At 37.8% G+C, this 22,267-nt stretch overlaps 13 protein-coding genes across 13 annotated transcripts; 5 read left to right on the forward strand and 8 right to left on the reverse strand. All coding sequences in view use genetic code 12, as the record gives it.

Moving 5' to 3' along the window:
* Nucleotides 1–68: 68 nt before the first annotated feature.
* On the forward strand, nucleotides 69–2,387 carry SPAPADRAFT_60333 (uncharacterized protein; the record flags this gene model as incomplete). The annotated part of the gene is made up of 1 exon (XM_007374463.1): nucleotides 69–2,387. One exon carries the CDS (start codon nucleotides 1,108–1,110, stop codon nucleotides 2,263–2,265), a length of 1,158 nt encoding a protein of 385 aa, XP_007374525.1.
* Nucleotides 2,388–2,431: 44 nt separating this feature from the next.
* Nucleotides 2,432–4,790, forward strand: MSC7 (meiotic recombination directing protein; the record flags this gene model as incomplete). The annotated part of the gene is made up of 1 exon (XM_007374464.1): nucleotides 2,432–4,790. One exon carries the CDS (start codon nucleotides 2,462–2,464, stop codon nucleotides 4,310–4,312), a length of 1,851 nt encoding a protein of 616 aa, XP_007374526.1.
* On the reverse strand, nucleotides 4,420–4,758 carry VMA10 (H(+)-transporting V1 sector ATPase subunit G; the record flags this gene model as incomplete). The annotated part of the gene is made up of 1 exon (XM_007374465.1): nucleotides 4,420–4,758. One exon carries the CDS (start codon nucleotides 4,756–4,758, stop codon nucleotides 4,420–4,422), a length of 339 nt encoding a protein of 112 aa, XP_007374527.1.
* A 125-nt stretch (nucleotides 4,791–4,915) lies between the features above and the next one.
* On the reverse strand, nucleotides 4,916–6,295 carry SPAPADRAFT_60338 (uncharacterized protein; the record flags this gene model as incomplete). Its single annotated transcript, XM_007374466.1, has 1 exon — nucleotides 4,916–6,295. One exon carries the CDS (start codon nucleotides 6,261–6,263, stop codon nucleotides 4,950–4,952), a length of 1,314 nt encoding a protein of 437 aa, XP_007374528.1.
* A 326-nt stretch (nucleotides 6,296–6,621) lies between these two features.
* On the reverse strand, nucleotides 6,622–11,642 carry SWR1 (chromatin-remodeling protein; the record flags this gene model as incomplete). Its single annotated transcript, XM_007374467.1, has 2 exons — nucleotides 6,622–10,849; nucleotides 10,880–11,642. The coding sequence occupies 2 exons, from the start codon at nucleotides 11,583–11,585 to the stop codon at nucleotides 6,723–6,725; spliced, it is 4,833 nt and encodes a 1,610-aa protein (XP_007374529.1).
* A 159-nt stretch (nucleotides 11,643–11,801) lies between these two features.
* Nucleotides 11,802–12,656, reverse strand: SPAPADRAFT_60340 (uncharacterized protein; the record flags this gene model as incomplete). The annotated part of the gene is made up of 1 exon (XM_007374468.1): nucleotides 11,802–12,656. One exon carries the CDS (start codon nucleotides 12,493–12,495, stop codon nucleotides 11,980–11,982), a length of 516 nt encoding a protein of 171 aa, XP_007374530.1.
* Nucleotides 12,657–13,030: 374 nt separating this feature from the next.
* On the reverse strand, nucleotides 13,031–13,375 carry SPAPADRAFT_49942 (uncharacterized protein; the record flags this gene model as incomplete). Its single annotated transcript, XM_007374469.1, has 1 exon — nucleotides 13,031–13,375. One exon carries the CDS (start codon nucleotides 13,373–13,375, stop codon nucleotides 13,031–13,033), a length of 345 nt encoding a protein of 114 aa, XP_007374531.1.
* A 541-nt stretch (nucleotides 13,376–13,916) lies between these two features.
* Nucleotides 13,917–15,285, forward strand: SPAPADRAFT_150549 (serine/threonine protein kinase; the record flags this gene model as incomplete). The annotated part of the gene is made up of 2 exons (XM_007374470.1): nucleotides 13,917–14,499; nucleotides 14,561–15,285. 2 exons carry the CDS (start codon nucleotides 13,917–13,919, stop codon nucleotides 15,283–15,285), a joined length of 1,308 nt encoding a protein of 435 aa, XP_007374532.1.
* Nucleotides 15,284–17,548, forward strand: SPAPADRAFT_60343 (uncharacterized protein; the record flags this gene model as incomplete). The annotated part of the gene is made up of 1 exon (XM_007374471.1): nucleotides 15,284–17,548. The coding sequence occupies one exon, from the start codon at nucleotides 15,316–15,318 to the stop codon at nucleotides 16,687–16,689; it is 1,374 nt and encodes a 457-aa protein (XP_007374533.1).
* SPAPADRAFT_49944 (uncharacterized protein) lies at nucleotides 16,681–17,361 on the reverse strand (the record flags this gene model as incomplete). The annotated part of the gene is made up of 1 exon (XM_007374472.1): nucleotides 16,681–17,361. The coding sequence occupies one exon, from the start codon at nucleotides 17,359–17,361 to the stop codon at nucleotides 16,681–16,683; it is 681 nt and encodes a 226-aa protein (XP_007374534.1).
* Nucleotides 17,549–17,597: 49 nt separating the features above from the next.
* On the reverse strand, nucleotides 17,598–19,768 carry HEM15 (ferrochelatase; the record flags this gene model as incomplete). The annotated part of the gene is made up of 1 exon (XM_007374473.1): nucleotides 17,598–19,768. The coding sequence occupies one exon, from the start codon at nucleotides 19,748–19,750 to the stop codon at nucleotides 18,599–18,601; it is 1,152 nt and encodes a 383-aa protein (XP_007374535.1).
* MED4 (Med4p) lies at nucleotides 17,609–18,544 on the forward strand (the record flags this gene model as incomplete). The annotated part of the gene is made up of 1 exon (XM_007374474.1): nucleotides 17,609–18,544. The coding sequence occupies one exon, from the start codon at nucleotides 17,609–17,611 to the stop codon at nucleotides 18,542–18,544; it is 936 nt and encodes a 311-aa protein (XP_007374536.1).
* Nucleotides 19,769–19,871: 103 nt separating the features above from the next.
* Nucleotides 19,872–22,170, reverse strand: LPT1 (lysophospholipid acyltransferase; the record flags this gene model as incomplete). Its single annotated transcript, XM_007374475.1, has 1 exon — nucleotides 19,872–22,170. The coding sequence occupies one exon, from the start codon at nucleotides 22,140–22,142 to the stop codon at nucleotides 20,352–20,354; it is 1,791 nt and encodes a 596-aa protein (XP_007374537.1).
* Between the last annotated feature and the right edge of the window lie 97 nt (nucleotides 22,171–22,267).

Raw genomic sequence — 22,267 nt, forward strand, 5'->3', positions numbered from 1 at the left:
TTTTGACACTCATTGTGTCTTATGCAGGAGACGACCAATTTTTTTTTTCTGGCCGATATCAAACAAGCAAAGCAAAGGTCAATTAGTCATTCACCAACTAGCATACACATACACACTCAAACGCACAGACCAACCATGAGTTCTCGGACTTTGAGAAGATTGGAAAGACAAAGGCTAGAGGAAGCCAGTCTGAAAAGTGTAACTGAGAGTCCTGAACCTGCGCTGGACAATGAAGACGAAGAAGAAGAACCTGTACCTGTGAAAATATCAAAATTTAATGCATTTGCTTTGTTGAATGATGATGATGTTGATGAGTCAGAGGAAGAGGAAGAGAAGCCAATTGCAGAAAAAGTGCAAGAAGAAGAGGCTGTAATCATACAAAAACCACCCAAGAGCAAGAAAAAGAAAAAGAAGTCCAAGGCCAAGAAGAAGGAGGAATCAGACGTCGATAGTGATGAAGAATTAGACAGAATTTTGGCCGAAGTAAGGAAAAAGGATCAACAGAGTGGCAAAGTTTCACGATCTTCCGATGTTCCACTTGAAGATATGTATGACTTTGAAGAAGAATTTGATGAAGTAAATGTTCCTAGTGCAGTCTACGATTCAAACTTTAAATTCTTCACCACTAAAAGATTAAAGCAATCATTACCTTTGCTATCCATAAAATCTATATCCAACTTGGATCAAGATCAAGAGTATAAAAACTTATTTGGTAATTTATCCATGGATACCATTGAAGATGCCAACGCAACCACATCATTGGCAATTTCCCCGGAATTATTACAGCAATTTAAAAAATTAGCTCGTCTTACACGAGGTTGGGGTGGCAATGATCGTCGAAGCATCCCTGGAACCAGCAGGAAACTTCTCTTGTCGAGAATAAGAGATGATTGGTTGCCTACTACATTAAAGCCAATGAATATGGAAGAGATCAAACCCGAGGAATACACCGCTTATTTGGAATACAAGGAAGATTCTATCGAATTGGAAGATTTAGAAGCTAAAATTAGAAAGGAAAAGGAATTAGGCGTGAAGTACTTTAAATTTACAAAGGTTAATAACATAAAAGAACGAGTGGCCAATACCAGATTTTATGCATCTGTTGTCATGACGCCGGATCCCGAATCATTAATGCAATTATTGCAACAATATCCATACCATGTAGAAACCTTGCTTCAAGTATCCATGGTTTTGTTGAGACAAGGAGATAACAAATCTGCCAGTAATGCGTTGGTCGAGAGGGCTCTTTTCACATTTGATAGATCTTTCCACAAGCATTTCCATGAAATATTATCCCAGGGAAACACCGGGTTAATCAGACTTCCATATGAAAGTTATATGAATCGTCAGTTTTATTTATGTTTATTCCGATACATTATTGCATTGGGTGAACGTTCTACTTTCTTTACGGCATTTTCCTTCTGTAAATTTTTGTTGTCACTCTCACCAGCCGAAGATCCACTTGGGGTAAGATACTTTTTGGACTTCTATGCTATAATGAGTGAAGAGTACAAGTATTTGATCCAGTTTGCAGAATCACCTTTGTGTACTACATATGTGAAGTGGTTTACTCCCGGTATTGCCTTTTCTACTGTGTTGGCACACTTGAAATTGGATGACAGAGAAAAAGCTAAACTTGCATTGAGAAAGGCGTATGACTCACATCCATACGCTGCATTTAGACTATACCAAGATGTGTGCTTAGCCCATGATCCTCAAATAGAAAGCCAATTCAAGAATTTGCCTCATGAAACCGTCCTTTCGTCAGAGACTTATTTGATTAGAGCAGGTGTGCTTTGGAAGGAGCACAGCGATAGACAATTCTTGCATGATGAATTACAGGAATTATTTAAAACCAGAAAATTCAAGACTGAAAGTATTGGAAGTGGTATTAAATCTTCTTTGTATGGGTTATTCGGCATTTCAAATGAAAAACAAGAACAAGAGGATATTCCATTTAATTTAATCAGATTTGCCGTTCTTTCCGGCGAGAACAAGATTATGGCCAAGTTGCCTAAAGAGTTTTGGTTAAAAGATGACACATTTGAATATGATATCTTACCTCCCAAGGCTGAGTATGTCCATTATAACGAATTCTCAGGGATCATGCAAGACAAACCAAGAATAACTGATTGTTTATTGGATTATGTTGATCAGAATCTTCTCGGTACGATTATTCAAACCAGAACTGCTGATGACAATGACTTCGAAGGTATGTTGAGACAATTGCAACAGCAGGACCTACAGGAGGAGCACAACGCGTAAGTAGAAGTACTTGTATAGATTTCGCAACCAACGTCGTAACACGTCGTTCAAGAAAACCGACGCTACCAGTTGCGCAACAAATTTGTTGCGCCAAGGAAAATTTCACATGATCCCCCTCGTTTAGCAAAGTATAAAAATTTACAACACGATCAATCTTAGCAGCTTTAGCATAAACTTTGTCACCTGGCTTCAAGCAATGATTGCAATTGATCTTAAATTTGAAGAGTGGCAATGGCAGTACCAAATCTCCACCACATTCTTCATTTGTGTGATTGTCCCCACGTTATATTACGTCTGGGCCAAGTATATCACGTCCAACCCTAACAACTACAACAAGTTAGAGGATCCAATCAAGTTACAAGTGAGCATACCCGATGAAGCCAAGCCTCATTGGAAAGGTAAGAGATTGTACCCTCCCAATCTCTCAATTCGTGTTCCCGATGAGCCCAACAAGATTCAGAGTTATTGTCCTGCTACGGGACAATATTTAGGCACATTCACCACCACCAGTCGCGAAGAAATGGACGAGCAGATCAGTCGTGCCAAGCAAGCACAACAAGCTTGGAAACACTCAAGTTTCAGCGTACGGCGTAGACTTTTGAAGACATTGGCCACGTTCATTTTGGAGAATCAGGAAAATATCGCCAGGATTGCCTGTCGTGATAGTGGAAAAACCAAATTGGATGCCCTGATGGGGGAAATCATGGTTACGCTTGAGAAATTGAATTGGATCGTCAACAATGGTGAACGTGCATTAAAGCCAAGCCAACGTCCGGGATCTTCCAACTTCTTCTTGGGATTAATGAAGAATGCTGAAGTGAGATATGAACCACTTGGGGTTGTTTCTGCAATCGTGTCTTGGAATTACCCATTTCATAACTTGATGGGTCCTATAATTGCTTCTGTGTTTGCTGGTAATGCCATTATTGTCAAATGTTCCGAACAGGTTGTATGGTCGTCTCAATGGTTTATTGATGTGGTTAGAACGGCATTAAGACTGATGGATATTGATGAGAACTTGGTTCAATTGTGTTATTGTTTCCCTGACGATGCTGAATATTTCACTTCCCATCCCGGTTTGCAACATATTACATTTATTGGATCAAAACCAGTGGCACATTACGTTGTGCAAAGTGCTTCCAAACAATTAACACCTCATGTTATTGAATTGGGAGGTAAAGATGCATTGATTGTTCTCGATGATGTTAAAGATATCAATGCCTTATCATCAGTTATATTAAGAGGAACTTTCCAAAGTGCTGGTCAAAATTGTATTGGTATTGAACGAGTCATTTGTTTACCCAAGAGTTATGAACAATTGGTAGAAATCTTTACAGAAAGAATATCCCACTTTAGGGTTGGATCAGATATAGATCAATTGGATGAAATTGATATGGGTGCCATGATTTCAAATAATAGGTTTGAACAAATTGAAGAATTGATTAATGATGCCGTGGCCAAAGGTGCTAGGTTGATCCACGGTGGTAAACCATATCAACATCCAAATTACCCACAGGGCCATTATTTTGAACCCACTTTACTCGTGGATGTAACTCCAGGAATGAGGATCTTCCAAGAGGAAGTATTTGGACCGGTTCTTACCATGATTAAAGCTAATGATGTTGACGATGCTATTACCATTGCCAACAGCACTGAGTATGGGTTGGGAAATTCCATATTTGGTAGTGATTTCACACAACTCAATGAACTTGCAAATAGGCTTGAAAGTGGCAATGTTGCCATTAATGATTTTGCTACATTTTACGTGGCTCAATTGCCATTTGGTGGTGCCAAAAAGTCGGGTTATGGTAAATTTGGAGGTGAAGAGGGCCTTACTGGGCTATGTAATGCTAAATCAGTAATTATGGATAAGCCTTTATTAAGATTACTAGGAATTGCTACTAGTATCCCACCACCAATTGATTATCCAATTAAAGATGATAAAGCTGCCTGGTCATTTGTTGAGAGTTTAAATATTGCTGGATATGATAATCGTATCTGGCAAAAGATCAAGGCATTTAGTAAATTATCGAAAGGTGGAAAATAGGGTTTGAATTTGTGTATGTGTGTTTTGCTTCTTCTTGAAAGTTATTGCATTTAATCTATATAGACATCTTATGTTCATAGACCACAATAGTATATATATATATTTATTTACGCAGCATTGATGTGTAATTCAGGAGTTGGTTTAATGGTGGCATCAACCAACAATTTCACGACAACGTCCTTCTTTTCAGAATACTTGGCATTAATAGCAGCCAATTCCTTTTCGACTTGAGAATCGGCTTCTTTGTCAATTGATTCATTCAATCCTTCGTGCTCCTTTTCGTATGCCTTCAATTCAGCTTCCTTTTGTTTCTTATAAGCATCAATTTCTCCTTGAGCATCTTGCTTGGCGGACTTTAATCGATTGGTTCTGTATTTTCTAGCTTCATTGACAATCTCAGCAGCTTCCTTTTCTGTCTTTAACAATGATTGAATTCCTGATGACATGTTGGTTGTGTGTGTTTGTGATGTATCAGTCTAGTTGAACAAAGATACGGTCTATGCCTCACGTTTTAAACAAATTCATATTTCGAATGAGACTTGGTCGTGCGAAAATGCACAAAATATACCATGCAGGAATAGCCTGGTGTCCTACAAAAATTCGCAGCAATTATGGATTCTATTAATTATTAAAACTACTATACTTTATCCACCTCAATAACTACCCTCAGATGTTGTTGGTAGAGTGTTTTCCTAACAGTTCGCCAAATATGATCAGCCATTCCCACCAAATTAATCAAACAAATAATAACCACCGCCACACTAAACATACAACTAAACACCTTAAAGAACTTCAATTCAAACCCACCAGGTATCAATCCTATGCTTCTTGAGATTTCTATATTACCTAAAGACATAGTACCCAAGGGGAAAGTCATTGTCCAATATCCTTTGTTCCATTTGATCAAACCATACCCGGTAATCTCGGGGTTTAAGTTCCTGGCAAATGGTTTGATCTTGGACAAAGTAGAGATTATGGCAAGGAATGTAAAGATATACCCACCTGCCAATAAACACATGGCAAACAAGGCGCATGGAAAAAACAACGAACTAGCGAGAGTCTTATCGGGGATGAAGTCATACATGTTTGTTCCAAATAACATTATACTATAACTGCTTTGACCCAAGAACCCAATTGGCAAGAACATAGTAAATATTTGGTACGTGTCAGGAATCTTGACAAGTACTAACCTGGCCATATATATGGCACCAAGGCCATGGTAAAGCACTAATGAAACACAAAGTAACATGAATGATGCAATTGAAGTTACTACTCTGTGATTGGGGTTGGTTAACGTCATGGCAACCAAGTTCCCTGAAGATGATACCACACAAGGACACACTATCGGCAAGAATATCGTAGAATTCATGTCTTTCAACTTGTGTTCGTTCAACTTGGACAAGAACGAAAAGTAGAATATGAAAGTGGCATTATATACTGCCATGAATACACCTATCCACCATAGTACCCACACAAAAATTGGATATTTACCATTGAGTAAATAGTGCACACCATTAACAATCGTGGTAAACCCCATGGAATATACACCCATGAATATAGATACACTGGGGTCGTAATGATAACGGGTGATTCTCTCAGGGTAGTGCCAACAACTTAGCACTAATAATGCTGTAGTTGCAAGAAACAACACTAATGTGAGACAGTGCATGATAATCCCACAAATTTGGAGCCATTTGGCAGGATAGGGGAATTCGTAAAGTATATTGCCGGTGATTCCACATCCTAAGAACCCCACAAAATAAACTGGTGAGAATTGATCAATTAGTTCGTACTTTAGGAACTCCCTCCATGTGGTTATATACACCGACCTATCGGTTAATGTGGATCCCACAATGGCAGAATCTGCAGATTCTGAAGATTCTGAACTAGTATTACTATTTACGCTATCACTAGTTACCATTTTCATAGTGTCATCGAAATCCATTGGCATAGTTCGCGGGCCTACATAAGGATAAAGTAAGGAACAAGATTCTTTATATAAAAAAGAGAAAAGAAATAATGACACAAACGACTTTTTTACTGGATGCGTCAAAAGTAACGAAAGCTTACTAATGGCATTTCCTTGTGAAAGTTATGTGCCGTTAAGCCGTTGTGCTTTTGTCATACAAAAATATATTTAAAGTTTCATTTTGTCTCTAGCCCCACTCGTTTTTCCACGGAAAAATACGTCAAACAAAGATCGATGGCAGCGGGTACAGGTACCCCGACACTGACCCATTTGACTCTGACTTGCTATTGACTCACACTCACACTCACAAACCCTGCTGCTCCCGCCTCCGCCCCTAGTTATCAGTTACATCTTCTATTACTAATACATGTAAATTTTAATATTTAATGTTACATATTATGCTAACGTTATACAAACTGTTTTGCTACAGTTTTCCCCTCTCTAGTAGTATCCGTCGGAGATAAATCTCAACATATACTCATCAATATGACCAATACCTTCTTCGAAATCTTGATCACCCAAATCATCAATCCCCATGACTCCTCCATTCATGGCCAACGTCAGTGGTGGAGCAGGTGTTTGTGAAGGAGTGTCAGCCACTGATTTACTCTCTTCTTTGAAATCTTCTTCATCAACAGCAACTTCCTTCAACGCGGCTCCAGCAGCAACTCTATCCTCTTCATCTTCCGCTTGAGCGAACACATTACCCATTTTAACATCTCCTGAGAAATCAATGGTTCTATCAACAACATCATCACCGACAATATTATCACTGACAAGATCACGCACAGAGAATTTACCGAAATAATCCGTGGTGAATTCACCCTCCTGGATAACCACATTATCCAACTGTCTCTTCTGGTTAGCCTTTTTAAGAATGTTCGATTCGATAGTGTATTCAGAAACAAATCGATAGATATGCACATCTCTAACTTGCCCAATTCTATGACAACGATCCTGACATTGCTTATCCATAGCGGGATTCCAATCGGAATCATAAAAGATGACTGTATCGGCACCAGTTAAGTTGATACCCAACCCACCAGATCTAGTAGACAAGATAAACACCGGGATCTTGTTATCACGATTGAACTTCTCAGTTAGAAGTTGACGGTCTTCAATCTTGGTGGCACCATCTAATCTCATGTATCTATATCCGTGAATATTCAAAAATTGTTCGAGAATATCAAGAACTTTTGTCATTTGTGTGAAAATCAATGCTCGATGTCCCTCCGCCGTCAAGGTTTGTAATAAAGTAGCAAGCTTCTGTAGTTTACCACAGTCATACTGCAAGAGTGATTTATCAGGAAATGCAATAGATAACTTAACTTGAGACTTGTGGAATGGATTATCAATTTTATTAGTGGCAATTTCATTCAGAACTTTCCTCTGTGTTGATATAGGTATAATTTGATCCTTCATATCTAGAGCAACTACTGGTGGTGTTATAATGGAGAACTTTTCAATGGTGTCACCCATCGCATCAACTCGTTGGGGTATGGTCAAAGAAAACTTGTCAAATGGTTCATCTGTAAAATCTAGAACTGGAATAGTAAGGAAACGTAATAATGACTCTCCATACAATGGCTTTCTGCTGCATCTCAACGAATTCAAATATAATACCTGTTTCAACTTTTCCTGAACTTCCAGTTGCGCATGTGCCTTTAAATGCTGATAATATTTCAAATAATCAGTAACGTCCACATCACTTGAATCTACCCCATTCTGTAGCTTATTCAATTGAGTAATCTGTTCTTCTAATTCTTTTGAAGATTGCAATCGATCACACGATTGACAAACAAAATAATTCAAATTGTCTCGGGTTGTAATATCAAGATTAAGAACATTGAAATTGATTGTTTCCTTGTAATTCGATTTGTCCAACTGTTTATTAACCAACTGAAGCGTTGGTTGATAAAACGAAGATACTGATCTAGGCATTGCGAACGAAGTGACAATCGGTCTAACTTCAAACAAATCAGGATGGTTACAAACTTTTCTCAATTGCATCAAACAATTAATAATAGAAAGAAAGTTCCCCGATGCCAAAGTTTCCTTGGTCTTAGCCCTCGACATGAAATCATCATACAAGAATCGCTGTCTTTTAGAAAGACGGCAATACACAATATGTTCATACTTTCCTGGCATTTGTTTTTCCACATCCTTCTTTAATCGTCTAAGCAAATATGGACGCAACACTTGATGTAATCTCGCCACGGTGTTTCTTGTTTCTTCATCCATTTTCAGAGTGGTTCGTTCATTTTCATCAATTAAATCAGAACTACCGCCCATGGTGGTCTGTTCCAATATTTTATCAACGGGACGACCAAACCATTGCTGGAAGTCATCCAAATTGGCAAATCCCTCCGGCATAGCTTGATTAACTTTTGATGAAGGCATTAAGAAATATAACAACGACCATAATTCCATCAAGTTGTTTTGTAATGGTGTACCGGTTAAAAGCAATCTATTTTCAGTATTAAAATTCAACAATGCTCGCCAACGAGTAGATCTAAAGTTCTTGATATTATGCGCTTCGTCAAGAATCATATATCTCCATCTTCTTCGCTTGAATGATTGTTGATCTTGAACCACCAATTGGTACGACGTGATACATACATGAAATGCATCTGGTTTGTTCCATCCTTTCCTCTTCTGAGCACGTTGCTGAGGAGATCCATAATACGTCAACACTTTGAAACCCGGTGCAAACTTCTTGAACTCCATTTCCCAATTCAACATAACTGAAGTAGGCACAATAATTAAATGTGGGCCCCAAATGTGGTGTTCACATGCCAAATAAGATATCAATGCAATTGTTTGAATGGTTTTACCTAAACCCATCTCATCGGCAAGAATACCGTTTGTGTTGTTGTTGTATAAACTGGCTAACCAATTAAGACCTTGTTTTTGATAGGGTCTAAGTGTACCTCGTAAAAGAGAAGGTAATGGAACGTCTTTAACCATTGAACCATTAATTTCTTCAACTTTGACTTCTTCTTCTTCTTCATCTTCTTGTTCTTGTTTTGTAGGTTCTTCTGATTTTAAGGAACCGTTACTGGTTTCTTTTTCTTCCGCTTCGGCTTCTTCGTCTGTGGTAGACATGTAATCATCACTACCGCTTTCTTCGTTGATTTCAACATCTTCATCGGATTCGTCCTCGATGTCATTATTAAATAAGCTTGCAAGACCATTCGGTTTCTCTTCTGTTTCTTCAACTTCTTCCATCTCTTCGTCATCTTCTGGTTCTACTTCTTCATCAGCTTCATTTTCAGAAGATTCCCAATCAGAAATCAGACTGGCATCATCAGAGTCTAAAAGTGAATTATCAATTTGTTCTTCTTGATTGAGTTTATCAATTATTTCTTTTTCTTGCTCGGTGTATTCCGTGGAAGGAGTGACAGGAGCTGGACTTTCAACTTCAGTTATTCCATACAAAGAGGCAAGACCTTGGCTTACGTTAATACCGTCATCATCTGATTCTTCTTCTTCTTCTTCTTCTTCTTCTTCTGAATCTTGTTCAGTTTCCCGTTCTGGATTAGAAGAAGGTTCGACTGAGCTTTCCATATTGGCATACTTCTTCTTTAATTCTTCAATTGAAAGATTCATATCATTTTCGGCCTCCTTGGCACTTCCATTAAGTTCTTCCTCTTCTTCAGAACTAGAACTGAACGTATCTGAATCACTACCTTCATTCATTTCATCGCTTAACAAAGTCTCACTTTCAATATCAGCAGTTGCTTCTCTCGAAGATGCCAATTGTGCTTCTAATAACTGAGTAGAATGTTCCAACATTTGTGATAAATGTTCTCTTCCCTTCTTTTGTTTAATTTCGTCCTCTTTCTCCTGTTGAATGAACTGATATACTTTATACGCCTGGTTCCATCTCTTTTTAACTGCTTGAATAGCCAATCGACTAATTTTCCGAAGGTTTTGTTCTCGTTCACGAGCAAGTCGTTCTTTCTCTCCCTTCTTCTTTTTGAAATGTTGTTCAATCATCAGAGTCACTTTCCTGGTCCGCAATTGATGTTGTCTTCTCATTTGATGGTGCACTTTTGAAAATGCAATACCTTGATTGAGTAAATAGTCATGATGGGTTAAATTGTTTTGAAGTCCTTGGAGTTTGGGGGTTACTGAACCCGTGTTTCGGAATGGATCCGTGAGTTTTATATTTGATGTTTGTGGTAGCACAATCTTCCGTCTTTCGATCTTTTCTCCATTTAATTCTAAACTGCTTTCATTATTTATTTTATGTGATATCTTTTTTAATAATTGAAATTGTTGATTCATAATGGACTCGTATTCTTGGGCTGTATTATTGAAATCAGGCATGTTGGATTCATCAATAATTGGGTTCTTGTAGTTGTTGTCCAAGAAATTCCGTAATTTGTCAGCAACTTCTGGTGCTTCTATGGTGTCACTGTTTGATTTTATGATTTGTAAAGGTACTGGGTCAAAGTCTATTATTTCTTGCTGATTGTTTCCTTCTACCATTTGCTCAGTTGTGGGTCTCCATTTGGGGATATGTGAAGGATGAGTGACGAGGGGTGGTGGTAATGTGTACTTTACTTTTAGTTTGTATTTTCCCCTTTCGGTACCTTCATCATCCTCTGAGTCTTGTTCTATTTCTTCTACTTCTTCCTCTTGCTCCTCGTCTACTTGTTCTGCTTCTTCTGCTGCTTTGGAGCGTCTTGTTGGTTTCCCCTTCTTTTTGGGATCTGGCTTTACTTCTTCCTGTTTAACTGAGTGCGCTTTCCCCTTTGACTGAGGGCGGGAATCCTTTTCCTCTTCCAAACTATCCAATAATTGAGACTCTATGACGTGACTTCTTTCTATGACTTCGTTTTTAAACGGAAACTTATCCAAGAGCTTTTGCTCTCGTTCAGCCAACAACTTCTTCTGAAATCTTAGTGGTAAGTTCTTGACTTCCTTATCGTTCTCAATTTCTTCGTCCCATACTATTTTATACTTTGAATCTTCAGCAAACTCCTGAAATAGTTCAGGAACTTGTGTCTTGGGTAAACCACTTGAATAATCTTTAGGATTCCAGTATACGATCGACTTATACTCAGTTAATGAGAACAATTCGCCTACAGCCAAGTTTAAATTGGCCAAAACGTGTGCCAACTTTTCCTCTTTTGGTGTTGAATTGTTGGGTTGACTCGTTTTCCTTCGTTTATGGCCATTTACAGGTACGTGTTGTTGTGGGGCGTCACTCGTTCGTTTGGTGGTGGTTTGAGATTGTGAACTCTGACGTAGTCTGGCCAGGGCTCTTTGGGCAGCACCTCTCTTCTTCGGTGGCATCTGTCCTGGATGTATTTGTACAAAAGGTTCTATTAACAAGTTGATAAGACTTTGGCACTTTTGTATGGCAACAACGAAGTTTTCATAGTGAGCTCTTTTTTTTTGTAGTGATTTCACTGACCGTGTTATATGCAGGAGATCCAGTACAACTAAAGTGGATTGACGACGATTGAAAGCAATAGAAGTATCGCAGAAGGAGAGCTGAGGAGGTTAGAGTACAGACGTGTTAATCAGTAATAAATATACATTGCGGTTGAATATTCAAAAAAAGAAAAAGAAACAACAAGGAGAATGCCAATGTAAATAGAATGGTAAAGTGTGAATTGTTCAAGGGTATTTTTGCCCTATGCTGACATAAGTCGTTATGATTTGTGTATATATGATAAAAGTTCTATTAAGCAGCTTCAACCTTGATGAACTTAGCGTTGTTCTGTAAATATGATTCCTTTTGTTTAACCACTTCTTCATCATCAGGTAAGATACCACATTCAGCTTCGGCAGTGACATCTGGTCTAGCTTGGTATAAATGAGCATCCTCGTCACTTCCAGCACCCAAAGCAGCAGCTAACCCGTTATAAGGATATGATCTAATCATGGCTGGCTTTGCTGGGGTCCATTCGAAATACCATAAGGTGAATCCAAGGGCAAAAAGCGAGCCAAAGAATATACCATTGTATTTCAAGGCAGTGCCCAATGAAACGTGGTCGTATTTATCGGTAGACCACATATCTAACAAATCTTGTTCAGGATGCATTGGTTCATTCTTATTTCTTCTATTACCTTGATCGTCATATTTGGCGTATGGATCTCTCTTTTGATAGTTAATTGGGGTTGGGATTTTGTAATCACCCAATTCAGGGTGTTCTGGATCACTCAACACAATAGTCTTGTTGGTGTATGGGTCGAACATTGTTACTGGTTCTTTTTCTTTGGATGCCAATCTTGCAGCAGTGGTGGATAAACCAGCTGCTCTGTAAGCCATTGGAGCAATTCTACTGCTGGCCAATCTGGCAGAACTAAACCCCACTCTTGAAAGCATTATGATGTATTGGATATTACTCTGCTAGTGGTGATAACAAACTATAGTCGTATTTGTTAGCAGTTGCTTTGGTCTTAGTTTTTTTTTTTTTCAGAGGAGCCAATGAAATTTCATGCGAATAAAATTGTAAAGTGCACTACTATTACAGCTAGCACTATGGATGTGCTAGAACTGCTATAAACATGCAGATCCTACAGTATATGCATCAATAGTCTGATATTCTTTATTAAACCGAATAAAAATATACAAATATACAAAAATGAACCAATTGGAAAGTCGTTTCTCTTTGTAAAACCTCCTAGGTAAACATCTCTGTAATAAATAAAAAACTGTATTCAACTTGAGTAGACAACTCAATATATATGCATATGAATAGTTCCATTCAAACACCTCTCACCTTCTCAATTTACTCATCTTTGTGGTAAATAGACTTTTGTGATTTACCATAGGTCTGTTCCTTCATTGGAGATTTTTCACTTTCAGCAAATTCAATAAACAGGGACAATCCACGAAGACCATTACCGGCAGTTTTACCTAATTCGGCAACAACAAGGAAAAGTGGAATGAATGCTAAAAGAACAGTGGCATTACGGTAATTCCAATATTCATGAACTCGAGGTGGGTTCAAGTCAAAGTTATATTTATTAGTGAATGGGGATTCCTTAGCAGCGGATTCAGCAGCAGTAGCAGTGTGTTGGAATCTTCTGGATGCTATTCTTCTAACAATGTTTCTCAGAGATCTTGTGAACATTTTCTGTATATATATCTTGTGGGTGAACAATATGAATTGATTGATGTCTTTTTGTTAATCTTTTATTGAAGAATTTGTAGGTGAAAGGTTTTGGAAACTTGACACGACCTTTGCTTTATGCAGTACCAATTGGCTGGTTACTATGGGTGGGAGGTAGTATAAGCAAGGTTTTTACAAAGGCAGTCGCCTTAGCTACCACTGGAACCGGATCTGGAATTGGAAATATACGGGACTAACTGATTGTTACATACAAGCTTGGGTTGTTATTTAGTGCGTCAACTAGGACAGTGAAAAGTTTGCATAAAATTTGACAACAAATTGAAGGAAATTTTGGAAATATTCTTTACAAAGCAACATATAATATCTCACTTCCAATCGGGCTTTTCTAGTTATCCAAGTAAACGTAACTTTCACATATCGTGTCAATACTTATACAAGAAAGCAACAAAAGACAGTGTAGCCATTTTAAAAAAATTCACTGTAAAAGAATTTGGGAAAAATACACACTTCCTTCTGGTTGCAAAACCTTCCAACAACATCAATGAGTTTAGCTGGAGTATTAGAGATTACAGAATTAAACAAAACCAAGGTAAATACATCTATTGACATCACCCACAATGAAGACTTTGTTGAAATCCCCATTTATGTTCAACAGGTCCTAACTTTAGGCAGGGATCAATCGTGTGATGTCCAACTCAATAATTATGTCATATCCCTGATCCATGCCACCATTTGGTCAATCCAATTCGATAATGACTCCATTCTGCTAGTTTACATGCATGACAATTCCCGAAATGGAATCATTCATAATGGTGTGGAAATAAGCAAAGGAATGACTGTGATTTTACAAGATGGAGACACAATTGAATTCAAATTGGCTGCCAAATTTCAATACAAGTCTTTTCAGTTGGAATCTTGTTATCTGCTTGAATTAGGCTGTTTTGATGATTGGAAAGTGACCAATAATTTGATTGGATCGGGATCATTTGGTTCTGTATATGTCGCCAACAGACAACATGATAGGAGATTATATGCTGTTAAGATTATACCTACCCAACCATCATATATACCTGATAAACTTATAAAGCAGGAATCAACATTGTTGTTAAATATCAATCATGTACGTAACACTTTCAAATATCACAAAGGCATATACTAACTAATTACAGCCCAATATTGTTAGAGTACACGATGCCATAACCTATGACTCCAATATATATATCTTTGAAGATTTAATTTGTGGAGGGGACTTATTCTCATACTTGAGAACAGGAAAGTACCTTCGAGCTCTTCCCGAACAAGAAACAATTTCCATAGTGTATCAGCTACTAAAAGCTATCTCCTACTTACATAAAGAACTACAAATTGTCCATCGAGACTTAAAGTTAGACAATATTCTCCTCGAAATCCCTGTACCACGCACCAGGATATATTTATGCGATTTTGGAATTGCCAAATGTTTATCAAACTGTAAACAACAAAAGACAGATACTTGTGTAGGCACAATTGAATATAGTGCTCCGGAAGTGTTCCAGGAAGAGCGAGAATACAGTTTCAAGTGTGATTTGTGGTCATTGGGTGTCATTTGCCATATATTACTTTCAGGGATTTCGCCATTCTATGGGAATGGAGAAAAAGAGTTCATGATTACTGCTGCACGAACTGGGCGAGTTAATTTAAATCGACACCAGTTTAGGAATTCAAGTTCCATGTGTAAAAGTTTCATACAGAGGCTACTAAAAGTAGACCCTGATGAGCGCATGAGCATTGACGATTGTTTTAATCACGAGTGGATTAGAATCAATCAAACAAATTTAGAAAAGTTTTATCAGAAAAGAATTGCTAAAAATTTAGATACAAAAAGGTCAGACCAAAAAAAAAATCGAGCTTCTGAACTAAACATCCCATAAGCAACTAACCACCACCGCTCATTAAGAAAAATGTCATATAACTCCAATTATAGACCGAGGAGTTCAGACCATTATAACTCTAGACCAAGACAAGGATATCAATCATCACGCCCCAAAAACACCTATAACAACAGATATCAAGACCAATCACAACACCATCATTCGTCATCTCCATCTTCATCGTCATCTTCATCTTCATACACACAGAGGAAACGAACGGGAACATATAACTCATATCAATCCAGACAGAATGTATACTCACAACATAGTTCACGGTATACGCAAGATAACCAATTTCAATTGTGGATGGGAGATCTAGATAGCAATTGGACCGAGGAAGCTATAGACTACATATGGGCTTCCTTAGTTGAGAAACCAGTGTCGGTAAAAATAATCAGAGATAAGTTGAATCCAACCAAGCCCGGATATTGCTTTGTTACTTTTAACAATCAAAAGTCAGTTGATTTGGCTATGCAAAGAAATGGCCAGCCCGTTCCTTCCAGCAATAAATATTTCAAATTGAATTATGCTAGTGGTGGCGGACATGGTGGAGGACAAAGTAGACATGCTGCATCTGGTGGTGACAGTAGCAATGACTTTTCTATGTTTGTGGGGGATTTAGGCCATGAAGTAAGTGAAGCATTGTTATTCAACAAATTCAATCACAAGTATCCAAATCAAATAAAACATGTAAAAGTCATAATTGATCCAACTACCAAGAAAAGTAAAGGGTTTGGATTTGTTAGATTTTTAAATGGGGAAGCATTAAATCGTGCATTACAAGAGATGAATGGGGTAGAAATTGGGTCAAAAGCAATTAGAGTAGGATTAGCATCTGGTGCCTCAGTGGATATTCAAAAGGGTCCAACTTCAAGTCAGGGAACGGTAGATTATCGCCGAGTAGTAGTTCCTCAACCACAACCGGATTTAAATCAATATACCGATTATGATAATACAAGTTTGGTGATTAAAGGGTTAGCTTCAAAATTTACAGAACGGGAATTGGAGATGTATTTTATTGGATTTGGTGATTTGATACATTGTAAGCTTTCATCAGATTTTCAAACTGGCTATATTAAATACTATTTGCGATCTTCAGCTGAATCAGCAATTCTATACATGCATGGAAGTACTATAAATGATTGTCGATTGACAATTAACTGGGGGAAACCCGACGAGTCCGAAACTACTACTAGCTATGAAAAATCTAGCAAACCTCCATTGATTTTCTATTCTAATGAATACAATAATATCAGATTGGATAAGCTTGATAAAGAACAAGTTTCAACAGCCATAGCTCAAAGATTAGATGGCAGTGAAATCAAGAGCATCAATCAAACCAACCAATTGTATATCCAATCAAAGCTTAATAGAGATAAAATTCTTAATTCCAGTTTATATTAAATGCACATCACGAGATCTGCCGGGACAATTAGTAACTAGATCCACTTGATCATTGAATTTGGTTCCACAATACCAGCAATATGAATGGGTATCGCGTAAGTAGTCAAGTAGCCGACTTGAGCGTTGTTCTAAATCTTCTACTAGATCTACTATCGTAGTTGGTATTTGCTTTGTCTTTTCTTTGACAGTGGTGAATTTATACCGTTGTCGACTTGATTCAGATTCAATCAAGTATGGTCTCCATAGTTCATTCACTCCATCTATGTCAGAATCTTCAAGATACTTATCATACTCACCACTCATTTCCAAACAAAGTTTCATGATTTTGCGAACTTCTTTAATCTCGACTTGTTGTTTGGAGTGATTAACCAACCGTTTTTTCAAGTCATCTACTTTTTCTTTGGAATATGTAGGCATGGGTTCAGTTTTATTTTGCCCTACAGCAAGACCAATTCTGTGTGTACGTTTCTGAATTAGTATCGGTTCTTTAATGGCATTATTATTGTTTACACCCAACGAATCTCCAACTTTAAAGCCCATTTTCTCCATAATTGAAAGACCAATAGATTTAGAGGATTGATTTGTAAATAATGACCGATTGATCTTGTTTTCATGTTGTTCATCAGGGATTTCTGGCTTATTGGATGTAGGCTCTACTAGTTTAAAATTCATGTAGTCAACACCGTCGTCAATTAGACGGTCATCATCAGGTGATTCCTCCACTGGAGGCTTGAACACCTTTTTTCTTGGTTTTACCTCTTGGTTGTCAGGTTCCTCTTCTTGTTCATCACCAAAAACGTTTTTCCTCTTGGTTGTTCCATTCATTCATTCATCCATCCAAGTTCAAAACAGATGCTACAATTTTTTTTTTCTTGAGATTGTTGAAATCAATCTTCCCTTTTATATCAACATCAGTGATATGTTACCCTATAGAAAACAAGACAATCAACTCAAGCCAATCCCACGAATAAGCTCGTCTCAGAGACTTAACCAACCACCTATCCAGCCCAATGGCACTCCACCACAACAAGCTCCTTCTACACCATCAGCATACGTGTCGTCGTCGTTGAACCCCATAAGGAACCTCCCTACTACACAAGGCAATATCAAGAGCAAGATACGGACCAAGGAAGACCTCCAGAAGTTTGAGAAATTACCCATAGTTGCCAAAGTAAATGAATTTGAAACGTTATTGAATGGCATTGCTGATGATATCTCCAAGTTCAAAGATGTTGAAATCCAGGAAAAGGTCAAACGGATTATCGAAGTCAATGACATTCTCAAGTCAAACATTGAAGATTTGAACAAACATCGTGATTTCAGTTACCAAGTTGATCAATTAAGTAACGAGAATAAACAATTGGAAGAACGAGCAAAGGGGATACTTCGGGAATTGATTTTTTATAGAAATGAATTAAAGAGTTTACCAAGATTACCCAAGAATGAAGTCACCCCAGCAAGTGAAGTTGAAGTACAGGAAATCTTAAAGTATGCCATGAAATTGGCAAAATTCACGAAGGCACCTCCAGCCATGGCCAATATGCCATTTCAAATTCATCCAAATAATTACATTTGGCCTGCAGAAGATGCATTAAGAAGAGGTATGCTTGCTATGAGTTCTTTACAAGGGGATGAAATTATAAAACAGGAGTTGGGTGGAGAAGAAGAAGAAGAAGAAGTAAAGAAAGAAACTGTGGATGAAGTTATGAAAGAAGAAACAATTCCAAAACAAGAACAGGAGGAAATTATTCCACGCAGAGGTTCATTTGGATATGGAACAACCACTAAAAAGAAAGAAGAACAGACTGATCTTAATTTAGATTTGTTTGATCCTGATGATGAATATTCTGATTAGACTATACTATTTACTAATATGTACAGAGTTTTATTTTTTTGTTTTGTTTTGTTTTTAGTGACCAAACAATTCGCTTGGATGCTTGAATGTATCTTTAGCAGTTTCACCACCTAATATACAATCCAACTCCAATTGTCTAGAATATTTACGACCAGACCTCAAGTGGTCTTTGACTAAATCAGCCATCCCTTCAATAAACACTTGATTGCCATTTAAAGACTCAGCACGTTTAATCTTGTGAGGATTTTTGACTTCATCCATTAACTCAATATCTAATTCATGTAAAGTTTCAATATGATCAGAAGTAAACGCCACCGGAACCAACACAATACCCTTTATATCATCTCTCTGTTCGAGTCTCTCCACAATCTGGGCGGTTTTCCCACCCAACCAAGGTTTTGGCCCTACTTGAGATTGCCATACCAAACGATATGGATTGGTAAAATTGAGAACTTCCATGATCTTGTATACAGTAGCAGCAACCTCAGCAGGATAGGAGTCACCACGGTTAACAATCTCCATAGGCAACGAGTGAGCTGAGAAAAGGATAACCACATCATCTCTCACTTCTGGTGGGAATTCGGCAAGTTTTTCCTTGATGTTATTAGCAAATGCCTGGGCCAACCCTGGTTGTTGAGGCCATCTGTCTATAAAAGACCACTCAATGGATCTTTCGGGATCTAATTGTAATGTCTTTCTGTAAAGTTCATTCATGGAAGAACCAGTGGTCAGGTATGAAAATTGAGGGTACTGGGTGAATGCCACAGCACGTCTTACCCCGTCTTGTTTCATTTGCACCAAGGTTTCTTCAGTTAATGGGTGAGCGTATCTGAACGCGACATAGGGTTTGTGAGGAGCGAAATCTGGATTGGTCTTGTCCAAGATCTGGCAAACTTGTTCACATTGGAATTCGGACCATTTACGGATTGGTGACCCGCCTCCAATTTCTTCATAGTGTTTTGCTACTTTAGGGGTACGTCTGTTGGCAATGAACTTGGCCAAAACGTTTTGGAATATGCCAAACGGAATCAAATCTCCGTCGGAAAACAATCTGTATAGGAAATCATGGGTCTCGCTGACTTTGGAAGGACCACCCATATTCATAAACACAACCCCAGTAGGGGATGCCTTAGCTGAGATGGTCGAGGAAGATGAAGAATTGTATCGAACCGGCATTAGCCTTCTTAAGAGTGCTGTTCTGAACATGTTGCTGCAATGTCGAGTGGAGAAGAAGAGATTTATATACAAATGTTGAAAAATATAATTTTTTTGCAGAGAGCAACTTTGAGATTCTGCACGACTGCACCGAAGTCATGGGGTTATTGGTGTAAAAATGTCTTGAAACTATACCAGTTTGGATATCAGGTGATAGTGTACGGTTCTACTTTACTTCCAATTCTTGTTTTACCAAGTTTAACTTAAATAAACCCTTGAAATCAAGCGATCCAAGCACTTTTTGGTCCAATCAGGTGCAGTTTTTAGTGAAATTTACGAGATCAAATCGATAAGAAATTTTAGTACAAAACAACTAAATTTGAAACATCAAGGAATCACCCATAGATTTGGCCATGTGATTGGACGTATAGGGTTATATTCTAAACGAGAAGCCAAATTGCCTTTTGTTCACCAAATATTTATCCTATTCTGGTAACTTTTGCTTGGTTTTACTTTCTTTTGCTTACTTCCGCCTACCTCTTTACAGTCATGTGTAACCACCTTGAAAGAAGATTAAAGTCAAGTGTAACCATGTAGAGAGTAGCGAAAATTTAATTTGAATTCTAGAAATTATATACATTTGGCTCTTATACTAATTTTTCTTTTCCTTGTTTGGACTGCTCAAATATTCTTGCTTCTTACTAGTATAAATTTCGTTAATTTCAGTAACAAAGTTATTATAGGCATCCTTCAAACCTTCTAAGTCATCCTCCTTGATGGAATGTCTACGTCCTCTAAATGACACCCATGCTCTCTTTATTTCATCAACATCATGTTCGATTTCTTCCTTATTGATATTCTGCAATACATCAATGGGGGGAACTCCCAAAGTTGGACTTTCATAATCAACACCCAATTTAGAATCAACTGCTTGGGCAACAATCTTGGACTCTTCGCTAGATAACTTGAGCTTGGTTTCAACCTTTGGTTCAGCTGGATGCAATGACTTGAAGAATTTAATCACAGGTTTAGCAAATGGCCCTTTGAATAAGAATAAAGTCAACAAAGTAATAAAAACTTGGTAGTAGTAAACGGTGGACCATGCATAAAGTGAAGGTCCCAATTTCAAAATCATAAATGGTTGGGTATAGAATCCAAATGCTAGCTGAGTACAGATCCAACATAAAAAGTCATACAACTTCTTAGTTGGCTTCCCAGTCTTACCATCGGCTTCCATAAAGATTGGTCTTAGATACTTTCTAAAGATTCTTCCTTGTGTTTGCAATAATGCACCTCCAACAAAAGTCAAGTAATATCCTGGTTCAGTACCATGCCAGAATGCACTAGTGGCAAATGTAAACAATGTACTCTTAAATCCCGGCCTTTTACCAGGTTTAGTAACACGTAAATAGATATAGTTTTTCAACCATTTATTAGTATTTTGATTCCAAGCTTCTAAACAAACATGAACATTTTGACCAGTTTCAAATGCGACTGGATCAATGTTTTGCACACGATCCCATTTAAAACTGTCTGTTTTCTCGTCGTACCCATTATATCCGATCCCGCATAAAATACAAGCTCCTTCGGCAATTGACCAGATTGTGTAGTATTTCAACCGATAAAAGAAACTTAAGATCCATAAATAGAAAATTCGATATATAAACGACTTTTCCTGAACAAACTTCCCGCTCAATACATACTCCACAGAAACATACTTTGGAAGTTCAAATAACAACACGGCCCAGAATACCCCTTGCAAGGTTTTCTTGATTGCTTGTCTGCCACTTCTTGGAATTCTCCTCTTCTTGTACCTCTTCGAATCAGGAACATCGTCAAACAAGGTCGAGTGAATAAATTTATCATAATCGGCATAATCAAATGCAGGACCAGTCAATAAAGATGCATAGAAGAAAACATAACCAATGTAAGGAATAATATTGGGATGTTCCTTGATAGCCCTTGATTGTGCATATTTAGACAATTTCTCTGTAGGTTGCTTCCCATCATAGATATTCCATCCAAATGCAGACAATTTCATAACCAATACCATTTGGGCACCAGTTATGTCAATTACATTACGGTCATACTCATGAAAGAACTGTTGGTAAAAATGATTGTATGCCAAGTGACTCATAAGGAAAAAGAAGTTAACCCAGGGCATACTTGGAGTTCTCAAGTATCTGGTAATTACATAACATCCCAATGATGAGAATAACAACGTGCCCAATCCCGATTGTAAATCAAGTATGCCGAAGATGTAAAATGCTGAGACAGCAATATTGTACAAATTCTTCAACGTGTATTTGGTATCAGGAAGTCTCTTGAATACAATACTAAAGGGGAACGACAACAACGTGCATAGTAAAACTTTCAAACTGGCTTCATCTAGACCAATGATTCCCAGTAATTGGGCAATGCCATGTTGGATTCGTTGTATCATGGTGGTTTGGTAGCAAATGGCAACAAAAAGCAGCCAAAAAAAGGAAATCTAGTGACATCAGTGTATTATATATGATCCGACATTCTATCCCAACATTTTTTTTTTCCGGCCGATCCCAAAAAAAA

Source organism: Spathaspora passalidarum (assembly GCF_000223485.1).
Source record: "Spathaspora passalidarum NRRL Y-27907 unplaced genomic scaffold SPAPAscaffold_3, whole genome shotgun sequence".
Classification (NCBI taxonomy): domain Eukaryota; kingdom Fungi; phylum Ascomycota; class Pichiomycetes; order Serinales; family Debaryomycetaceae; genus Spathaspora; species Spathaspora passalidarum.